The following is a 23,052-nucleotide window of genomic DNA, read 5'->3' on the forward strand; positions in this document are numbered from 1 at the left end:
TTTGTAAACTTACAGAAACCTTTTGACAGTTTTTCCTGGAATACTCTTTTTGAATTTCTGTAGATAGCAGGGATAAAATAGATGGAGTGAAAGGATATTTACAAGTTGTAAAGAAATCAGCGAAATCAGATAACAGTTCTATGAGGCAATGGGTATGAAAGCCAAGCAGTAGTTGAGAAGGGAGTGAGAAAGGGTTGTAGCCTATTCTCAACGTCAGTCACTCAATATGTACATTGAACAAGCATTAAAGGAAACCAAAGAAAATTTTCAAGTAGGAATTAAAGTTCATGGAGAAGATACAAAACCTTGAGGTTTGCCAATGACGTTGTAATTCTGTCAGACACAGCGAAAGCCTTGAAAGAGCAGTTGAACGAATGGACAGCATATCAAAAGGAGGAGATAAGATGAGCATCAACAACAGCAAGACAAGGGTAATGGAATGTAGTTGAATTATATCAGGTGATGCTGAGGGAATTAGATTAGGAAATGAGACACTTATAGTAGTAGATATGTTTTGCATTTGGGCAGAAAAATAACTGATAATGGCCAAAGTATAGAGAATATAAAATGTAGTCTAGTGATGGCTAGAAAAGTGTTTCTGAAGACGAGAAGTTTGTTAACATTGAGTATAGAACCAAGTGTTAGGAAGTCTTTTCTGAAGGTATTTGTCTGGAGTGTAGCCCTTCGGGGAAGTGAAACATGGACAATAAACAGCTTACAGAAGAAGAGAACAGAAGCATTAGAAATGTGGTGCTACAGATGAATGCTGAAGATTAGATGGGTAGACCATCTAACTAGTGAGGAGGTACTGTTTGGAATTGGGGAGACAAGAAATTTTGGTACAACTTAAGAAAAGAAGGAGTCATATGATAGCACAAATTCTGAGACATCAGGGGATCAGCAGTTTATTATTGGAGGGAAGTGATAGAGGGAGACTGAGAGATGAACGCAGTAAGCAGATTCAGATGGACGTAGGTTGCAGTAGCTATTCGGAGATGAAGAGGCTTGCACAGTGTTGAACAGCATGGAGAGCTACACCAAACCACGCTTTGGACTGAAGACCACATCAACAACACCCTTGTCCAAAACCAACTGTACTTAATTTCATTACTGTATAAATTTACTGGAAGAAGATATATTTTTGAGCAGTTTTGGACACATGCAAAAGTATATTTCTGAGACTTTTCCTAAGTAGCCTGTCTTGTGCATCCCCTAATGTGTTTCATAGTAAATTGATATTTGTGATTTACAGTTACCATAATTATGTAACACATCGTGATACATTAGTTTTCTCTTTTGACAGCAGATTATTATAATCTGTATTTATCATAAACTGAGGACCATTTCCACAAAACTCAACATCTTAAGCAAAGGTACAATTCTTGCCTGTTTTAACTGCTCTGGTAATGTCCCTGATGTGAAGGATTCACTTATTATATTTGTTAATGGGCCTTGTATAATCTCTATGCATTGTTTCAATACACACATTGGTTCTTCATCTAAACCTACTAACTTTTTATTTTTTAGTTTTTGAACAGTTTTATTGACTTCATTCTCTGTGGTTGGAAGTAACAGAATTGTATTTTGTGCAACATTATCCACAGGTGTTATATTTGTTTTGGGGAACTTCTTCTGTAACTTCTCTGCAGGACTTGAAAAATGCATGTTTACATAGTTTTCTATGTGTTTTGGATCATTATCCCCCTCCCTAAGGAGGATGCTATTTTGCATTTGTTTGCCTCTCCCTGTTTCCTTTTTTTTGTAACATCCAAGACTGCTTTGATTTTATTCTCTGCATTACATGTTATTTTGTCATTAAATGACTTTTTGCAGAAATCAGCACCTTCCTATAGATCTTTTTGTATCTATGATAGAAAGTTAAAAATTCTGGATCACTGTGACTCTTTTTCATGGAACTGAGGTATTTAAGTGTTTGGGAGGACTTCTGAATACCTTCCGTTATCCATCTGTTCTTGTGAGATGTTTTTAACAGACATGCTTACTTTTGGAAATGCCTTTTCAAAGTTCAATTTAAATAATGTCGAGAATTTAAAGAATTTCATGTGCACATTGGTTTCCTTATACACTTCATCCCAGCTTTGTTTTGCTAGTTCTATAGAAAATCTTTTATTTTGATTTCTGATAGATGTCGTTTGTTGGCTTGTAGTTTGGGAAATGATTCGATGCCTGATTTTACTGTTGTTATTCAAAAGAGATGGTCTGATAGTCCAAGATTTTTTACAGTTTCCCTGTCCATATTTGTGGCCACATGGTCAAATACTGATGCAGTCATTGTAGTAACCGTTGTTGCACTATTGACCAATAGGGACATACCAAAACTTTGAGGGATATTTATGAGGGTGCTGCTAGATTCATTTATGATATTAATGTTAATGTCCCCACAGGAAAATTGTGCTGAACTTTATGTTTGATACTTTATCTAGAACTTCTGTTGATTTATTGAAAAAAAGAATCCACACTACCATTGGTAGATCTATACACACACAAAGTGATTAATTTCTTAGTGATATGAAGCCCTGCTAATTCAATAGCTGATGTTTCAAAGTGTTTGTCTTCACTTAATGTACTGAGGTCATGTCTTGATTTGAACTGTGTTCCTTTTCTGATATAAATGCATGATCCTCCAACTGTTGGCACATTTACAGATTCAAAAAATGGATTGCCACTGGTTGTCCAATTACATTATTAAAAAAACAATACACTTCATATTTGGAATTTTTCCTAATACACTCAAGATATCTAAAGTCATCCCAGTTTATAAAAGGAGAAGTAAAAACTGGCTGAAAGCTATCGACCAATTTCAATTGTGCCTATATTGTCAAAAATATATGAGGCACTAATGCACAACCAGCTAAATACCTACTTGGAAGATCATGGCTTACTTTGTAAGTTTCAGTTTGAATTTTGCAAGGGAAAAAACATAACTGCTGCTGTTTTAGAAATCATTGATTGAACATTATCTGCTACTGAAAACAAAAACAATGTATCACTTGTATCATGTGACTTAAGCAAGGCATTTGATTGCATACCCGTTGACATTCTACTAAAGAAATTGGAATACTATGGGTTGCAAGAGAACACGTTAGCTATCATCACTTCTTACTTGAACAACAGGAACAATTTGTTTCAGTCAGGAATATGCATTCTTCCTTGCTCGAGATAGATTAGATTAGATTAGATTAGATTAGATTAATACTAGTTCCATGGATCATGAATACGATATTTCGTAATGATGTGGAACGAGTCGAATTTTCCAATACGTGACATAATTAGGTTAATTTAACAACATACTTAAGTTAATATAACAACTTTATTTTTTGTGTGTTTTTTTATTTTTTTTATTTTTTAAAATTTTTTTTTCTTAATTTATATCTAAAAATTCCTCTATGGAGTAGAAGGAGTTGTCATTCAGAAATTCTTTTAATTTCTTCTTAAATACTTGTTGGTTATCTATCAGACTTTTGATACTATTTGGTAAGTGACCAAAGACTTTAGTGCCAGTATAATTCACCCCTTTCTGTGCCAAAGTTAGATTTAATCTTGAATAGTGAAGATCATCCTTTCTCCTAGTATTGTACTTATGCACACTGCTATTACTTTTGAATTGGGTTTGGTTGTTAATAACAAATTTCATAAGAGAGTATATATACTGAGAAGCTACTGTGAATATCCCTAGATCCTCAAATAAATGTCTGCAAGATGATCTTGGGTGGACCCCAGCTATTATTCTGATTACACGCTTTTGTGCAATAAATGCTTCATTCCTCAGTGATGAATTACCCCAAAATATGATGCCATATGCAAACAATGAGTGAAAATAAGCGTAGTAAGCTAATTTACTAAGATGTTCATCACCAAAATTTGCAATGACCCTTATTGCATAAGTAGTTGAACTCAAACGTTTCAGCAGATCATCAATGTGTTTCTTCCAATTTAATCTCTCATCAGTGGACACACCTAAAAATTTTGAATATTCTATCTTAGCTATCTGCTTCTGATTAAGGTCTATATTTATTAATGGCATCATACCATTTGCTGTACGGAACTGTATGTACTGTGTCTTATCAAAATTCAGTGAGAGTCCGTTTACAAGGAATCACTTAGTAATTCTCTGAAAGACATTATTGACAATTTCATCAGTTAATTCTTGTTTGTCAGGTGTGATTACTATACTTGTATCATCAGCAAAGAGAACTAACTTTGCCTCTTCATGAATATAGAATGGCAAGTCATTAATATATATTAAGAACAACAAAGGACCCAAAACTGACCCTTGTGGAACCCCATTCTTGATAGTTCCCTAGTTTGAGGAATGTGCTGATCTTTGCATATTATGAGAACTGCTTATTTCAACTTTCTGCACTCTTCCAGTTAGGTACGAATTAAACCATTTGTGCACTGTCCCACTCATGACACAATGCTTGAGATTGTCTAGCAGAATTTCATGATTTACACAATCAAAAGCCTTTGAGAGATCACAAAAAATCCCAATGGGTGGTGTTCGGTTATTCAGATCATTCAAAATTTGATTGGTGAAAGCATATATGGCATTTTCTGCTGAAAAACCTTTCTGGAAAGCAAACTGACATTTTATTAGTACTTCATTTTTACAGATATGTGAAGCTACTCTTGAATACATTAGTTTCTCAAAGATTTTGGATAAAGCTGTTAGAAGGGAGATTGGACGGTAATTGTTGACATCAGATCTATCCCCTTTTTTATGCAAAGGTATAACAATAGCATATTTCAGTCTATCAGGGAAAATGCCCTGCACCAGAGAACTATTACACAGGTGGCTGAAAATCTTACTTATCTGTTGAGAACAAGCTTTTAGTATTTTGCTGGAAATGCCATCAATTCCATGTGAGTTTTTGCTTTTAAGCAAGTTTATTATTTTCCTAATTTCAGAGGGAGAAGTGGGTGAGATTTCAGTTGTATCAAATTGCATAGGTATGGCCTCTTCCATTAACAGCCTAGCATCTTCTAATGAACACCTGGATCCTACTATATCCACAAATGATTATTAAAAATATTTTCAACTTCTGACATTTTGTTCGTAAAGTTTTCATTCAATTTGATGGTAATACTGTCTTCCTCTGCTCTTGGTTGACCTGTTTCTCTTTTAATAATATTCCAAATTGTTTTAATTTTATTATCAGAGTTGCTGATTTCAGACATGATACACATACTCCTGGATTTTTTAATAACTTTTCTTAATATAACACAGTAGTTATTATAATTTTTGATAGTTTCTGGGTCACTACTCTTTCTTGCTGTCAGATACATTTCCCTTTTCCGGTTACAAGATATTTTTATACTCTTAGTAAGCCCTGGTTTGTTACAAGGTTTCTTACGAGTATATTTAACTATTTTCTTGGGGAAGCAGTTTTCAAATGCATTTACAAAAATGTCATGAAATAAATTATATTTTAAATTGGCATCAGGTTCACGGTTCACCTCATCCCAGTCTAACTGCTGTAGGCTTTCCCTGAAATTTGCAATTGTTAAATCGTTCACTGAACGTACTACTTTGGAGGACTGTTTAGTATTGCTGAATGGAGCTATGTCATATATTGTAACTAGCTGTGCACCATGATCAGAAAGACCATTCTCAACAGGCTGAGAATTTATCTGGTTAAACTTTTCTTGGTCTATAAAGAAGTTATCTATCAGTGAGCTGCTATCCTTTACCAGCCGAGTAGGAAAATCAATAACAGTTGTCAAATTGAAAGAACCGAGTAATACTTCAAGGTCATTTTTCCTATTACCCTCTTTCAGAGAATCTACATTGAAGTCCCCACAAATAATAATTTGCTTCCCCTTGTCTGACAGATAGCACAACAAAGAGTCCAAATTTTTCAGAAATAGATGAAAATTTCCTGATGGGGACCTATATACAGTTACAATTATAAATGTGCCTTTATTTAATTTAAGCTCACAGGCACATGCTTCTATATGTTTCTCTACACAAAACTTTTTTGTTTCTATACTTTTTGCACAATGATAACTTTTGACATATATGGCAACTCCTCCTTTCTCCATATTTTCTCTCATTACATGTGCAGAGAGCTTATAACCACTTACATTTACCTTATCCATATCAGTAACAATGTGATGCTCAGACAGGCATAGTATATCTATTTCATTCTCAGCTTCTAAATCTTCTAAACAAACGAGAAGCTCATCTACTTTATTCTTTAAACTCCCAATATTTTGATGAAATATACTTACATTATTTTTAATTATACTTTTATGAGAACCTTTCCTTATTCTAACATTTGCAGTACTCTCCTGTCTGAGTTTCTCATTGTGCTTAGGCCTAGTTCCTATACCAGTGGTCACATGGTGTTCAGAGAGGCAGATTATGTCAACTGGGTTGGGTGACTTTAATTCATCAATGGAATTACCTAGGACTGAGATACAACTTGGTGGAGATAAAATTTCTGGTGATTGGTGAAAATTTATAATTGATAGCTGTGATTGGTGATCCAATGTGCTAGAATTTTGCTGTTTAATTTCTTTCCTAAACTGAAGATTTGTGTCAATCCTGACCACTCGTAGAACTTGACATCTTTCTGTCTTACCTATCCTAAAAAAGGTGCTGCTCTAACACCTGTAACCACTGGTATTTTACCATTCATGGCAGTGCCTCCCCCCCTTAAATTTCTGCTACTACCCCAGCCAGTTTCCCCTTCCCTTTCCTGTTGAGATGTAGGCCGTGCCTGGTATAGTCCCACCTACTGAGATAATCAACAGGAACCACACCAATATGAGCCCCCGCACCCAACCCAAGCAGCCGTTCCAACTCCAATTTAACTCTCCCAACAGAAGAGTTCAAATGAGGCCGGTCATGGCGTCTCAGGACAGATACAAATTCAACATTGGTGTGTCTCGATGCCGACGCAATCTTTACCAGGTCACACTCTATACTGTACCCAGGATCTCTGTCGATGCTGTTCCCTGGCCCTCCCACAATAACCACGGTGTCTTCCCTGGTAAATCCTTTACAGAGTGAACCTAAATCCTCTGTCACCTGATCCAGACTAGCACTTGGTTTGAAAAAATTTGTGACCTGGTATTCTGGTCCTAATTCCTCCTGCAGAAGTTGGCCTACACCTCTGGCATGAGAACTGCCTAACAACAAAACTTTCTTCCTTTTCGATGACTTTTCTACATTCTTTTTCAATTTCCTATTGAAAGTTTGTTGTGTCCTGTCTACACCTACCTCTGCTTGAGGCTCATCAGTTTCTAACTGAAGCAACAGGTCAAACTTATTTTTGACATTCACCACAAAACTGTCAGACTTAGTTCTAGGCCTGTTCCTTCTGCTACCTGTTGCCACTTCCCACCTCTCTTTGACCTTCTCCCTCCTTAACCTGTCCAGATCTTCCCTAGCCTGATCTAGCTCAGCCTGAAGGGCAGCAATTTTCCCCTCCTGTTCCACTATCTTCCTATCTCTGCTGCAAATCCTACATAACCGCTGATGAGCCTGATCCACTTTCCCAACACCCACGCCACTGCAGTCCCCCCAGTGAAAAAAACTACTGCATCCATCACACCAAACCCCGGAACTAACAATTCTACGGCAAGTCAGGCACTTCTCACTCATGGCAAAAATAATACTTTAGCTAGAATAAATCAATTAAATTACCGAAAATCAAAAAAGACGTTACAAGAATTAAGCCTATTCACAAATGTATATAAGCAAGTTTCTGATTTAAAATTCCGCTGTTTTTCTGAGATCTGTATTAAAACAACGAAGGTATACGCTATTTATTATATATTTCACTCGATGGAATGAAAAAAAGGACAATTAAACGAGATACTTTAACTTTGATTCTCCAAAAACGTTACGAGAATTAGGCCTATAAACAAATGTATACAGGCAAGTTTCTGATATAAAGTTACGCTGTTTTTCTGAAATCTATATTAAAACAATGAAGTTATACGCTATGTACGGTAGTTTACTTATTTGTTACCGAGAAACTAGTTAAATTACCGTGAAACAAGAAACAAACACGTTTACAAAATTTAAGCCTAAGCGCGACTACGCGAAGTTACGATCTTTACGTGTTTTCTGAAAAAATACGCAAAGAAAAGTCAAACCTTTAACGGCAAGACTAAACGATACACTAATGCACGTATTTAATTTGTTGTCGGCGTTAAAGTAAATTATATTCCTGTCTAAATCACTTAACTTTCTGGAAATGGTTTCTGGCGTCACTTACTCGGCGGCCATCTTGGAACAGACACAGGTGTTCTCCAAGGATCTATCCTCGGACTCTTCTTTTTTGTTGTTGCAATCAATGACCTGCCTTAGAACATACCACATCCTGTCATATGTTATGCAGATGATACTACGCTGTTTACCTCTCAGCAGAACATCTCTGAACTCAATCACATCACAAAACAATCTCTTGACATAGCTTTGGACTGATTTAATGCTAATAAACTTTTATGTAATCCCGCTAAAACACAACAGCTAATACTAGACATGACAAAGGATATAGAAACTAAATCAGTAAAACTTCTAGGTATTCACATTGACTCCAAACTTAATTGGCAAGAACATATCAATCATGTGTGCAAAAAGATATCTCGGGTATCATACCTCTTTTTGAAACTAAGGGACATGGTAAGCATGGATTACCTTCAGATGACGTACTTTGGACTTTTCCAATTGCATATATCATATGGCCCTATTATATGGGGAGATTCTCCCTATGTCAATAACATTTTAAAAATACAAAAGAAAGTATTGCATTTAATTTGTAAGACAGGTCATTTGGAACATTATCGTCCACTCTTCACCAGGCTTAAAATACTTACTGTTGTAAATCTATATGTGTATATGTTGCAGGACTTCACACTGGAAATAATATGACAAAACTTATTGTCAGGGGGGAAGTTCATGACGACAATATTAGGGCTAAATTGAAGTTAAATATGCCTAGCCACAGGTTAGCAATGACTGGAATTTTTCACCAAGTAAACTCACTCATAATTTTTAATAAGTTACCAGTCTTTGCTTGGACCATGGATATAATTAGTTTTAAACATAAGTGGTACAACTGTTTAACAGATCATCCTTTTTATAATTTTAAAGAATACTTTGATTTACCAGATTATTATATTAACTTTTAAAAACTGTTACTTTTAGTAGTATTATTATGTACTGCATAAACTTTGTGGAACTAATGTTTAATGCTACATATTGTACTACTGTGCATTGTATATACATTATCTTGTATCAAATTGACAAAAGCCATATCACTATAAATTGATTTATGGTGAATAAAGATTCTTGATTCTTGACCCCTTGAAGCTGTTCTGCAGTAAGAGTTTGCCCTTTCATACAATGATAATACTACATATTGGATTTCTGTGTCTTGGCACCAGTGCTCAGTAACACAAACTACTGTGCAGTTCAAAGATTGGAGCTCAACTTCTTATAGCTGTATTTTATTTTTTATTGATTGCATGTTTTGATGGAGGATTGTGAAGTCTGTGAAATGCCCCATGTTACTCTTTCCAATGATCTGTTTTTCTTTTTGACATATGGTATGTGTGATCTCTGAAGTGTTAAAATCTGTCTTGTGAGTGTTTCAGTATTTTTTAAACTGCTGGAGAAATTCTTTAGGCAGGGGAACCTGGTTTTTCCCACCTATGACAACAGGTATTTGACCATGTGTGGCCCAAGATCCACAGCTGTACTGATCTTCCCTTCCCAGTTCTGTTTAGGTGTATGACATGCCTAGTGAAACCCCATCTGTTTATATAGTCCTGACGGGCACCAGAGAAACATGAGCAAAGTTGGCTGTCCTCAGAGCCATCCCTAACCCCACATTGATTCACCTCATAGCTCCTTCAAGTTGTGGTTGATTATGATGCCGGAATAGCTTAACAAAGTGCACGTTGATGCCATGAGTCAGGGAAGCTATTTTTTCCAGGTCACCACCTACGTCATATGCCCCTCCCCCGACCAAATTGTGTACTCTACATTTATTACTTTCTCTCAGTGGTGGGAGGGAGGGGGAGGGAGAAGGGAGAGGAGGACCTTGCATTGGGCTTGGGTGCTTTTAATGCTTCAGTTTAAGGAGCAGAAAGTTTATTTATTAATTTTTTAATTCCTGAAAAAATCCCAATTTTGGACTTGGCCAGCTTTTGTAATAAGCTCCTCAATTGCAACAGTGAATTTCAATGTAATGAGGGACCACTATGATGTACAATGTGAGCTGTAAAAAGGCATTTACTATTCAAAATAATAACGTATTCAATGATTTCATCCAAAAGTTGTAAAATATGCAGTTTTGACTATATTTAGTCATTTAGTCTTAAATAATACAATAATTATTTCATCTAATATTTAGTCATTTAGTCTTAAATAATACAATAATTATTTCATTTTTAGGTTCACTAACATTTTCAGTGTATTACATTATGTAGTTTTGAGTGGTGTATGTGTCTTCATACAATTTTTGGTTCAACATTAAATTCAGTAATGTACATAACTAATGAGCTGATCCATTACATATCTGATAGAGAAACAAATTTTACAAGTAATTATAACATAAATCAACAGATAAAATACGATTTTGAATATTTGTTTGATTAATCAGAATGTGTATCAAGTTGTTTAGTATATACTTTATTGGACACTTCAATATAGTGCCTCTTGGTCTCCCACATTACAATATGCTATACATGTCACAGCAAGTTACATGTTAAAAGTAAGAAAATGAGTAATATTTTGCTTATACTTTTACTCATTAATGGAGAATTATGTTTATAGAAACTAGAGGGGAGGGAAGTATCCAGTAAATGGTTTCATTCATACCAAGAAAGCAGAGTAAAGTGTGTAGAGATATCATATATCTCCAGTAAATCTACAGCTATGGATAAACTTTGTTACATAAATACTGTACTAGTCTTGGAGTAACTTAAGGAAGAGCACATTGTCCATTATTGTTACTAGCACTGGTATATATTAATTCCTTTCCACAATATGTCAGGCAATGTTACCAAGATAACAACTGACGTGGAAAGAAAGTGCTGTTCAATGATGACAGTAGTATATTAATCACCATTTAGACACTAGCACTAGTGTTACAAAATGTTGGTAAATAACTGGGATATGACTAGAAATTGTCATTATAGAATAAATTAATTGTCCATATGAAGAAAACATATAGTATGTGCTTTAGAATAAATATGACACACAGTCCATTAAATTTAAAGCTGCACAACACCTCCATAGATGATGAATCCAACACAAAATTCTTAGAGCTACAAATTAACAGCCATCTGAAATGGGGGAACATGTTACGAGAATGTCAAAAAGGATATTTACAGCATGCTATACAGTTTGGGTCTTTACACTGGTGTGCAATGATGCATGTCTAGGAACTGTATGCTTTAGCTATGTGTGCATTCAGTCCTCAACTATGCCATACTTTTTTTAGGGACTTAGTCTTCATAATTTATTAACATTTTTCAAAATGCAAAAGAGAGCAGCAAGAATCATAATGAAAATCAATAACTGGGCTCTCTGTAGAGAACTATTTTTATTCTGATTGTGAATTGTGAGTTCATATTACAGAGTGTAGTGCATATCAAGAAAATATGGAAAATTATAGGTCACACAGCACTATTCATAACTGTAGAACAAGACTGTCTTACTCTAGACAGGAAAAATAAGCAGAACTCCTAACACACTAATAAAAGTGTGTTGGATCAGGTGTAAATATATTGTATAATGCCTAGCTAAATAAACAAAGCATATCCATTTGAGCAGTGAATAGCCATTTCGGATAATATCAATAATTATGTATTTTTTCCCACAGGTGATCTCTTGTATATAAGTTTTGGAAGAAAGATGATAGAATACAACACAGGATTTCGCTTTTACATGACAACCAGTTTAAGGACCCCACATTTTTCTCCAGAAATATACAGCAAAGTCACAATTATCAATTTTGTTCTTACTGTTGAAGGACTGGAGGATCAACTTTTGGCAATTGTTGTGAAAAGTGAAAGGTCAGTAAATAACTTGCCACTATGCTACACTACTTATTATCTACACTCTTATAGATTTTGATTAATTTTTATAATACGAGGGCAGTTCAATAAGTAATGCAACACATTTTTTTTCTCGGCCAATTTTGGTTGAAAAAACCGGAAATTTCTTGTGGAATATTTTCAAACATTCCCGCTTCGTCTCGTATAGTTTCATTGACTTCCGACAGGTGGCAGCGCTGTACGGAGCTGTTAAAATGGCGTCTGTAACAGATGTGCGTTGCAAACAACGGGCAGTGATCGAGTTTCTTTTGGCGGAAAACCAGGGCATCTCAGATATTCATAGGCGCTTGCAGAATGTCTACGGTGATCTGGCAGTGGACGAAAGCACGGTGAGTCGTTGGGCAAAGCGTGTGTCATCATCGCCGCAAGGTCAAGCAAGACTGTCTGATCTCCCGCGTGCGGGCCGGCCGTGCACAGCTGTGACTCCTGCAATGGCGGAGCGTGCGAACACACTCGTTCGAGATGATCGACGGATCACCATCAAACAACTCGGTGCTCAACTTGACATCTCTATTGGTAGTGCTGTCACAATTGTTCACCAGTTGGGATATTCAAAGGTTTGTTCCCGCTGAGTCCCTCGTTGTCTAACCGAACACCATAAAGAGCAAAGGAGAACCATCTGTGCGGAATTGCTTGCTCGTCATGTGGCTGAGGGTGACAATTTCTTGTCAAAGATTGTTACAGGCAATGAAACATGGGTTCATCACTTCGAACCTGAAACAAAACGGCAATCAATGGAGTGGCGCCACACCCACTCCACTACCAAGAAAAAGTTTAAAGCCATACCCTCAGCCGGTAAAGTCATGGTTACAGTCTTCTGGGATGCTGAAGGGGTTATTCTGGTCGAAGTCCTTCCCCATGGTCAAACGATCAACTCTGAAGTGTATTGTGCTACTCTTCGTCGGATTTCCATATGTTTGGCCCAATGAAGGACGCAATCCGTGGGAGGCACTACGCGGATGATGAAGAAGTTATTGATGCAGTACGACGTTGGCACCGACATCAACCAGTGGAATGGTACCGTGCAGGCATACAGGCCCTCATTTCAAGGTGGCGTAAGGCCGTAGCATTGAATGGAGATTACGTTGAAAAATAGTGTTGTGTAGCTAAAAGATTGGGGAATAACCTGGTGTATTTCAATGCTGAGTAAAACAACCCCTGTTTCAGAAAAAAAATGTGTTGCATTACTTATTGAACTGCCCTCGTACTTTTTTCATTACATTTCAATGCTGAAGAGTCATAATGGTACATAAAAGACCAAGAAATTTCCTCATTTTGACAAAAGTGGGATAAAGTATTAACTAAACTCTTGTCTAATTAACTACCCTGAATATTCACCCCATGTACTGAAACTACAATTTATATACACAATGAAACCAAATTTCTCTTCATTATGAGAAGAATTTTTTAAGGTTTCAGGTTTCGTTTAATATGTATATGATGGGGAACTCTTCAACACCATAGATATCTGCAGTAGTTATACAAGAAATGAAATAATTACATGCCATTAAGATTAATAGCATTTATATTTCAGTGCTTACCATATCTGTGGGCATAAAATATAAAGAGGTGCATAATTTTCTGTAGTTCTTTGAAGATACATAATAACGTAAATTGTTTTTATCAACTGGATTTTTGCATATATTTTTTTCAAATTGAGATAGTTAAACATGGTTGTTGTGTAAGCCCTCAGCTTTGCCTATGATCTCATTGACGTCAGTTACTGAGAATTCTTATATAGTTCTTTTGCAAATACTAGAAATTATGAAAAGTCAAGTTTTTGGCACCATTTACATAAACTCTGTATCATGTCATTCCTACTTTTATTGTTGTATGCTGACATTCACTTCCTCAGTGTTTGAGTCACCATCTAAATGGATTTGGCTTAATTTCTGAGGTCTCTAAACTTGACGTAATGTAGAAGTAATATGGATCCAGCTACACTGGATACTTGAACTGCAAACTAATGAGATAACTCAATGTTAAAAACGCCATGAATGGCAGATGAGTGGTAGTATGACTGTATAGGATGTTAATTTCAGATTGCTAATAACTGTTAGAAAATGTGGTAAGTGATGGCATATGGCATCTTCTTAGGAACAGTCTTGGTATTTACTTAGTATTGGTTGGTTATGTGTAAGAGTTGTTTGAGGTAGACAAGTGTTTCAAACACTCAGTAAATAAGAAAATTGTCTATGGAAGGCAATTACAGTGTAGCAAACAGTTTTAATCAGCCAGGAAGCTTGGAAACATCACATATGCTCTGCAGCCTGACGGATTCATTAAACAAGGAATATGAGATGTACTATGTGGCATAAGAGAATGGAGGATTAGAGTTTAATATCCAGTTGATGACAAGGTCATTAGAAACAGAGAAAACCCTCAGTTTCAGGAAGGATGAGGATGGAAAAAGAATGATTTTTTTCACAGGAAAAAATGACTCCATTGATTTGGTAGACATATGGAAAATCTAATTGTAAATGAGCAGATGGGGATTAGAATCACCATCCTTCCAAATGTGCATCATCTTGTTTAGAATGACTACATAATGCATTTTATGGGTTTGTTACTGACATTTTTGCTTCATAGATATTATCAGGATTCATTTTTCTACAAATTACTGAATGTGAAGTTCCAGAAGAAGCAAAATATACCTCTACTAGTTTGCACTCCTCTGCCAACAGCAGTTATATATAACTAGGTATATTTATCTGGAATTACTAAATATGCAAAAGGAAACTACTTGCCAAAAAGCAGAAGCATTGACTCATTGGTAGGGACACATGCAAAGAAGAAAAACGTGCTAGCTTTTGGAGTGATCCTTTCTCAAGATAATGTACAAATACACACAGAAAGCACACTCGTACATATGTATCCAGAGATTGTGTTGGGTGGGGTAGATAAAGGGAGAGAGAGCTGGGAGGCAGGGAGAGTAGTTTGGGGCGAGTCAGTAGCACGTCAGAAGGAGACAGCTGGTTTGCTGGCTAGGAATGAGGGAGAGAGGGGTTGCATGAGCACAGGTTAGTCATGTGAAGCTTGATTGTCAGAGCCAGTGGGGAGCTGCTGATGGTGATGTCAGAATATGACTTTGGGGTGGGGTGATAGGATGGAGGAAGAGGAAACTGTTGTGCATAGGGTGAGGAGATAGTGGATTACAGAACATTCATGCCACAATAATTACTGGAGTGAAGGATGTTTTCCAGGGATAACTCTTATTTGCATATTATTATTATTATTATTATTACTATTATATCTAATCTATTAACTCACAATATAGAATAATTCATAAAATTACATTGCACAAGTAGAAAAATATATGATTTTTAAAGGGATTTATATGAATGCTATTCACTATCACAAAGAGTACTGCAGGCATAACATTGTATCCATTATCTCATACTTTAACAATAATAAAACTTACCATGCTTTTGTATGTATGTATATAGTTGAATAAAACTGTACAATGGCCTACCAAACAATGTCAGTCTGGAAATGAATGACAGCCTCTTGAGAAAAATAGTTAATTCTGTTCTTTGTGGAACACGGTGACTAAACTGCAAATGATTTCCTTGTTAAATTAAATAGTAAATCAATTGGCCAATTACTGGTTCATTTTTTGTATATATTGGGGTGTCAAGAAGGTTAGTTATTTTACACATATAACAAAATTTGGTCACTGTACCAATTTAAGGAACTGCTAGTTGCATAAGACATGTATCTATTTAAATTTAATGCAGTTTGTAAAATAGACACAAACTCTGTTGATGTGTAGTCATATAACATAACTGAAGCTGAATTTATGTAGTTATTCAGAAATGATACAACTGTATTTGCTAATTCTGTATCATATTTATCTGTTCTGCTTCTGAGCATGTGAGCCATCAATGGGCTCTTCCTTTGTTGCAAGTGGGACCAGTTTCCTTGCAGGTTTGGACAAAAGCAAAGAGTGTGCTTATTGGTCATTGTGAACTCCAACATTAGGCAGAAATAGCAAGCAGGTCTGATAGGCAGGCCAGCATCCATTCAGTAAGCTAGCCAGGAGGTCTTCTCTGAGATAGGGAGAAGGCTCTGCCAGTGGCTATTGTGTTAGTTAGGTGCATCCAGATGTAAATCATGGTTCATGATTACTACATCTACATCTACATTGATACTCCGCAAGCCACCCAACGGTGTGTGGCGGAGGGCACTTTACGTGCCACTGTCATTACCTCCCTTTCCTGTTCCAGTCGCGTATGGTTCGCGGGAAAAACGACTGTCTGAAAGCCTCCGTGCGAGCTCTAATCTCTCTAATTTTACATTCGTGATCTCCTCGGGAGGTATAAGTAGGGGGAAGCTATATATTCGATACCTCATCCAGAAACGCACCCTTTCGAAACCTGGCGAGCAAGCTACACCGCGATGCAGAGCGCCTCTCTTGCAGAGTCTGCCACTTGAGTTTATTAAACATCTCCGTAACGCTATCACGGTTACCAAATAACCCTGTGACGAAACGCGCTGCTCTTCTTTGGATCTTCTCTATCTCCTCCGTCAGACCGATCTGGTATGGATCCCACACTGATGAGCAATACTCAAGTATAGGTCGAACGAGTGTTTTGTAAGCCACCTCCTTTGTTGATGGACTACATTTTCTAAGCACTCTCCCAATGAGTCTCAACCTGGTACCCGCCTTACCAACAATTAATTTTATATGATCATTCCACTTCAAATCGTTCCGCACGCATACTCCCAGATATTTTACAGAAGTACTGTTGTCTGAGTATAGATGCCAGCCTTAGTTTCTACAGGCAACTTGCTGAATTGGTGAAGACAGTTAGCATTGTGTGTAGGCTGGAAGCTGAGTAAGAGATTTTAACCATCATTCCCAGAATTGATCACAGTCTTTCGGTTTGAAGCTGACTATGATCTTGAACCAGAGACTCAGATGCTTCTGTGATGATCTAGGATACATATTTCTTCACCTTTGCTGGCAGTTGGAGAATTGTAGGATTGCCTCCACCCCCTGTTCCCACAGCTTTCCTGCACAATAGGTCTCATGCACACTAAATGTAGGAATCAGTAACTAGACTAGCAAAACGTGTGTGACATGCACATTTTGTGTTTTTAGGACTGAAAAATCCTTCCATAATACTTTCAAAATATGTATTCATTTTGGTGGAGAGCATCACCCATGAATTTTCTGAGCATATTGTAATATTACCATGAGATTTCAGCTCTCTAGCTGTTCATGTAATGTTAAAACAACAGCTGATTCCTCAAACTGGGGGGCTATCAAGTATGGGGTCCCACAGGGTTCGGTCTTAGGTCCTTTACTGTTCTTGATATACATTAATGACTTACCATTTCACATTGATGAAGATGAAAAGTTTTTGCTGACGATACAAGTATAGTAATAACATCCAAAAACCAAGAACTAAGTGATGTAATTGTAAATGATGTTTTTCACAAAACTATTAAGTGGTTCTCAGCAAACGGACTCTCTTTAAATTTTGATAAAACACAGTATATACAGTTATAATAGAGGGAAACATTCCACGTAGGAAAAATATATCTAAAAACAAAGATGATGTGACTTACCAAATGAAAGTGCTGGCAGGTCGACAGACACTCAAACAAACACAAACATACACACAAAATTCAAGCTTTCGCAACAAACTGTTGCCTCATCAGGAAAGAGGAAGGAGAGGGAAAGACGAAAGGATGTGGGTTTTAAGGGAGAGGGTAAGGAGTCATTCCAATCCTGGGAGTGGAAAGACTTACCTTAGGGGGAAAAAGGGACGGGTATACACTCGCACACACACACACACACACATATCCATCCACACATATACAGACACAAGCAGACATATTTAAAGACAAAGAGTTTGGGCAGAGATCTGCCCAAACTCTTTGTCTTTAAATATGTCTGCTTGTGTCTGTATAAGCGTGGATGGATATGTGTGTGTGTGCGAGTGTATACCCATCTGCCCAAACTCTTTGTCTTTAAATATGTGTGCTTGTGTCTGTATATGTATGGATGGATATGTGTGTGTGTGCGAGTGTATACCCATCCCTTTTTCCGCCTAAGGTAAGTCTTTCCACAGTATATACAGTTCTGTACAGCAAATGGCGCAACTCCAGTAAAAAATATAGACCTTGAACAGAAGTCTGTAGCTAAGGTAGAATTTTCAAAAATTTTAGGTGTGTCCATTGATGAGAGGCTAAACTGGAAGCTACACATTGATGGTCTGCTGAAACGTCTGAGTTCAGCTATGTATGCTATTAGGGTTATTGCAAATTTTGGTGATAAGAATCTCAGTAAATTAACTTACTATGCCTACTTTCATTCACTGCTTTCATATGGAATCATACTGGGGTAATTCATCGTTGAGTAGAAAAGTATTCATTGCTCAAAAACGTGTAATCAGAATAATTGCTGGAGCCCACCCACGGTCATCCTGCAGACATCTATTCAAGGATCTAGGGATCCTCACAGTATATATATTCACTTATGAAGTTTGTTGTTAATAATCCAACCCAGTTCATAAGTAATAGCAGTGTGCATAGCTATAACACCAGGAGAAAGGATGATCTTCACTATGCAGGGTTAAATCTGACTTTGGCACAGAAAGGGGTAAATTATGCTGCCACAAAAGTCTTTGGTCACCTACCACACAGCATCAAAAGCCTGACTCATAGCCAACCAACATTTAAAAATAAATTAAAAGAATTTCTACTCATTGGCTGAATTTTTCGATATAAATTAAGGGAAAAAAACCAACTTAAACATTAGTGTCATGCAATATTTTGTGTAATGTAATATCTTGTACAGACATCTTTTATTAACCTGACACATTCCACATCATTTTGAAGTGATGTATTCATGATCTATGGAACAAGTGTTAATCTAATCTAGACTGGAAGACTTAAGACATTAGGGTGGGTGACAGGAAGAGGGAATTTCAGTTATATTGCTCTAAATACCTTACATGAAAATTATCTTGAGCAGATAGAGAATGCATGGCAATATCTTTGATCTCCTGCTTACAAATAATCCCAATTTTTTACACTCACAAAGAGAACATTGCAAGTGGCATAACTTGATTTCCCAGAAATTTCATTCAGCGGTAAAGGGGTATCTGTAGATATTTGGCCATTTCTGAGAAAATGAAAGTCAAAGTTTTCTAGGAATTTCTCCAGGTACTTTATCTGCCTTTTACCATGAGATACCCTCTGACAAAATGGTGGCACAGTAGTTAGCATCATGGCTTCTTAATTTTGCACCCCATCTTCACAACCCAATTATTATTTTTATTTTTGTTTTTCATTTATATACCCATGTTTGCAGAAAATTGCTACACAAATTTTTCGTAGTATGTACTGGTATAACCGTGTCCATTCCATCTAATAATTTTACATCATATGAATGAATTAAAAAATGAGAAAATTATTTGGAATTGTTTTCAGTGAAATTCCTGTAGCATATCAGAACATGAGAATTTGAAAAGATTGTAACTCCTCAACATACCATACACATATACATTATATAATAAATAAGTAACACTTTTTGTGAAATCAAGCTGTAATTTTACATTTATTATAAAGCTCTCATATCCCCTAATTTGATAATAATCATTCATGTAGTGATCTCCTATGGACATGGGTAAATAAATAAAAAGAATAAAAATAAAATAGAAGAAATAAAAATAACAGGATTTCAAAATTAAGATACCACAATGGTTAGCACTGAGCCACCTTTCTTTTTGAGGATATTGTGCAGTAAAAGGCACATAAAGTACCTAGAAAATACCTTGAAAACTTTGACTGTCATTTCTCACAAATGGTTGAATATCTATGGATGAGCTTAGACTTTCCTTATTTTGATTGCTCTTCCAGCGAGTAAAGTTCCTGGTAAATTGGGTGATGGCACTTGACATGTTCTCCTTGTCAGTTAACACAGAATAGGGAATCAGTTGTCATAAGGAGGGAAACTTAATGTGCATGGGTTCCCAAAATTCATGAAAAAATTTTGAGAAAGTAAAATTTTCTAATTGGACTTATTAACAAATTAACAGTTTATTTTAGTGAAAGTCTACATTTTCATAAACAGAAAAATTAGGGATGTAAAACTGTGGTACTTTATTTTGGAAATAATTGTGGTACATTTTAAGATTGCAAATTTCTACGGCACAAAAATTTTGTATACATTTAACTTTTGAAATGCTGCGTTTCTGAAAAAATTAAATGTTTGAGGAAAAGAGGAGAATTAGGGCTTTCAAATCAACTAGATCATTCTTAAAACAAGAAGATTTTAGCATTTTTTACTTTTGTCATGTACATGATCTATAGGTGTTGTAAATCATGAAGATTTGAAAAATATTTCTAGGTAAACAAATTATGTTGTTGTCATTATTAATCAGAATATTACTGAGTGAATAATGAAGTTATAGGAAACTTGATATGGATTGAAATTTCTCCGGTATAAGCATTAAATGAACAAAGGAAAAAGAAAAATAAAACTCTCAATTTAAGGAGTAGAATTGTAGCAAGTGGAGCTATTCCACCTTGCTGTATGTCATTACCTCCACTCGCTTCTACAGATAGATAGTGCTATGCTGGATAATCCAATGAAAAAAATTTATCTACAAAAACATTGAGTACAGTGAAAATTGGTAACATTTATCACAAGCTGTCAGGAAAGGTTCTGTTTTGAAAACTGTATCTATGAGAATTACATAACACATAAGCAATATAATAATTATAAGTTTCTTGGTAAACATATTCAATTTAGAAATATAACAAACACTCATTACATTTGTTATGTCTTAACACATTAAACAGGACAAAATGTGGCCAGGCTAAACATTTTGATATAAAACAGACGTAACAAAATTTAAAACACCCACAGTAAATTTCATGCATACACAGACATACATAGAACTTGAACTTCTAAAAATTTTTATTAATTTGACGTTCTTTCTTTACCATTTTCGTTACAATTGCAAATATTTTAACATCAGCTGTATTACACATGGTAATCATACCTGGTGGTGATGTGCTGATAAAACAGATGTAACAAAATTTAAAGACACCCACAGTAAATTTCATGCATACATAGACATACATAGAACTTGAAATTTTAAAAAATTTTATTAATTTGGCGTTCTTTCTTTACCATTTTCATTACAATTGCAAATATTTTAACATCAGCTGTATTACACATGGTAATCATACGTGCTGGTGATGTGCTCGCTTATTGCGAGTGATCACCTTAACTATCTTGGCTAGATGTGCACACTTCCAGGACTGACTGAAACTTCCATACATCACAGTATCTACACTCCTATTGCTTGCACCTCTTATCTGGATTCTCTCAGCAGGGATGTTCAGCTTAAATATTACCATTTTCTATGTCTAGGCTGTAATATTTGTTATTACAATATCTGTTCTTCCACAAGCATGCATAAATAGCTGAAATGGTTAAGGCAAGCACTTAAAATAACTATGAAATCTGGGTTCAAGTTGCAGTCCATCACAAATTATTTTGTGTCACCAATTGGTATGATTTCTATGCCTGATACAGCTGATGTCAAAAGTATTTGAAATTGTGATAAAATTTTGTAATATTGCAGTAGCTGCAGATTGTCACAAATGTCTGTTCCTTCAGACATGGATGCACATCCGAAGGAACAGACATTTTAATAATAAGTATGGCAGCCTAGATGGGTAAAATGATGGTAATACTTATGTTGAACACATTTGTCTCACTAACGTTGTTGTGGAAATCCAGGTAAGCTGTGAGCAATGGGGGAGTAGACTCTGTGACATATGGAGGTTTTGATCAGTCCTGGAAGTGTGCATGTACAGCTAAGATCTTTAAGGTGACCACTCCCAATAAGCAGGTAATCTGTGTTCCATATTTTTAGATTTCCGGAAGGCTTTCAACACCGTTCCTCACAAGTGTCTTCTAACCAAACTGCGTGTCTAAGGTGTATCACCTCAGTTATGCGACTGGATTTGTAATTTTCTGTCAGAAAGGTCACAGTCTATAATAATAGATGGAAAGTCATTGAGTAAAACAGAAGTAACATCCAGCGTTCCCCAAGGAAGTGTTATAGGACTTCTATTGTTCCTGATCTATATTAACGACATAGGAGACTGTCTGAGTAGCCATCTTAGATTGTTTGCAGATGATGATGTCATTTACCATCTTGTAAAGTCATAATATGATCAAAACGACTTGCAAAATGATTTAGATAAGCTATCTGTACAGTGCAAAAAGTGGCGATTGACCTTGAATAAAGAAAAGTGTGAAGTTATTCACATGAGTACTAGAAGGCTGGAAATTCAGCTAAATACTTAGGGATTACAATTACAAATAACCTAAATTGGAATGATCACGTAGATAATATTGTGGGTAGATCAAACCAAAGACTGCGATTCATTAGTAGAACACTTAGAAGGTGCAACAGGTCTACTAAAGAGACTGCTTACACCACGCTTGTCTGCCCTATTCTGGAGTGTTGCCATGCAGTATTGGATCCAGATTAGGTGGGACTGATGGATGACATCAAAAAAGTACAAAGAAGGACAGCTCATTTTGTATTATTATGAAATAGGGGAGATAGTGTCACAGACATGATACGTGAATTGAAGTGGCAATCATTAAAACAAAGGTGTTTTTCGTTGTGACGGGATCTTCTCATGAAATTTCAATCACCAGTTCTCTCCTCCAATTGCGAAAACATTCTGTTTCCACCCACCTACATAGGTAGAAATGATGATCACAATGAAATAAGAGAAATCAGAGCTCATACAGAAAAATTTAAGTGCCGTTTTTCCCGTGTGCCATTCGAGAGTGGAATGGTAGAGAGACAGCTTGAAGGTGGTTCATTGAACCCTCAGCCAGGCACTTTGTTGTGAATAGCAGAGTAATCATGTAGATGTAGATGTGAAGTCCCAAACTGGCACAACTAT

The 23,052-nt window shown here is 36.2% G+C and overlaps 1 protein-coding gene across 1 annotated transcript in view; it reads left to right on the forward strand.

The window, feature by feature from the left end:
* The window catches only part of LOC124722185 (dynein axonemal heavy chain 7-like), a 913,348-nt gene that overhangs the window by 668,023 nt on the left and 222,273 nt on the right, over nt 1–23,052 (forward strand). Inside the window, exon 26 of the mRNA XM_047247384.1 lies at nt 11,865–12,057. Coding sequence (XP_047103340.1) covers nt 11,865–12,057 — 193 coding nt within the window. The remainder of the gene's footprint in view (nt 1–11,864; nt 12,058–23,052) is intronic.

The sequence above is a fragment of the Schistocerca piceifrons genome, chromosome X (assembly GCF_021461385.2).
Source record: "Schistocerca piceifrons isolate TAMUIC-IGC-003096 chromosome X, iqSchPice1.1, whole genome shotgun sequence".
In the NCBI taxonomy this organism is placed as follows: Eukaryota; Metazoa; Arthropoda; class Insecta; order Orthoptera; family Acrididae; genus Schistocerca; species Schistocerca piceifrons.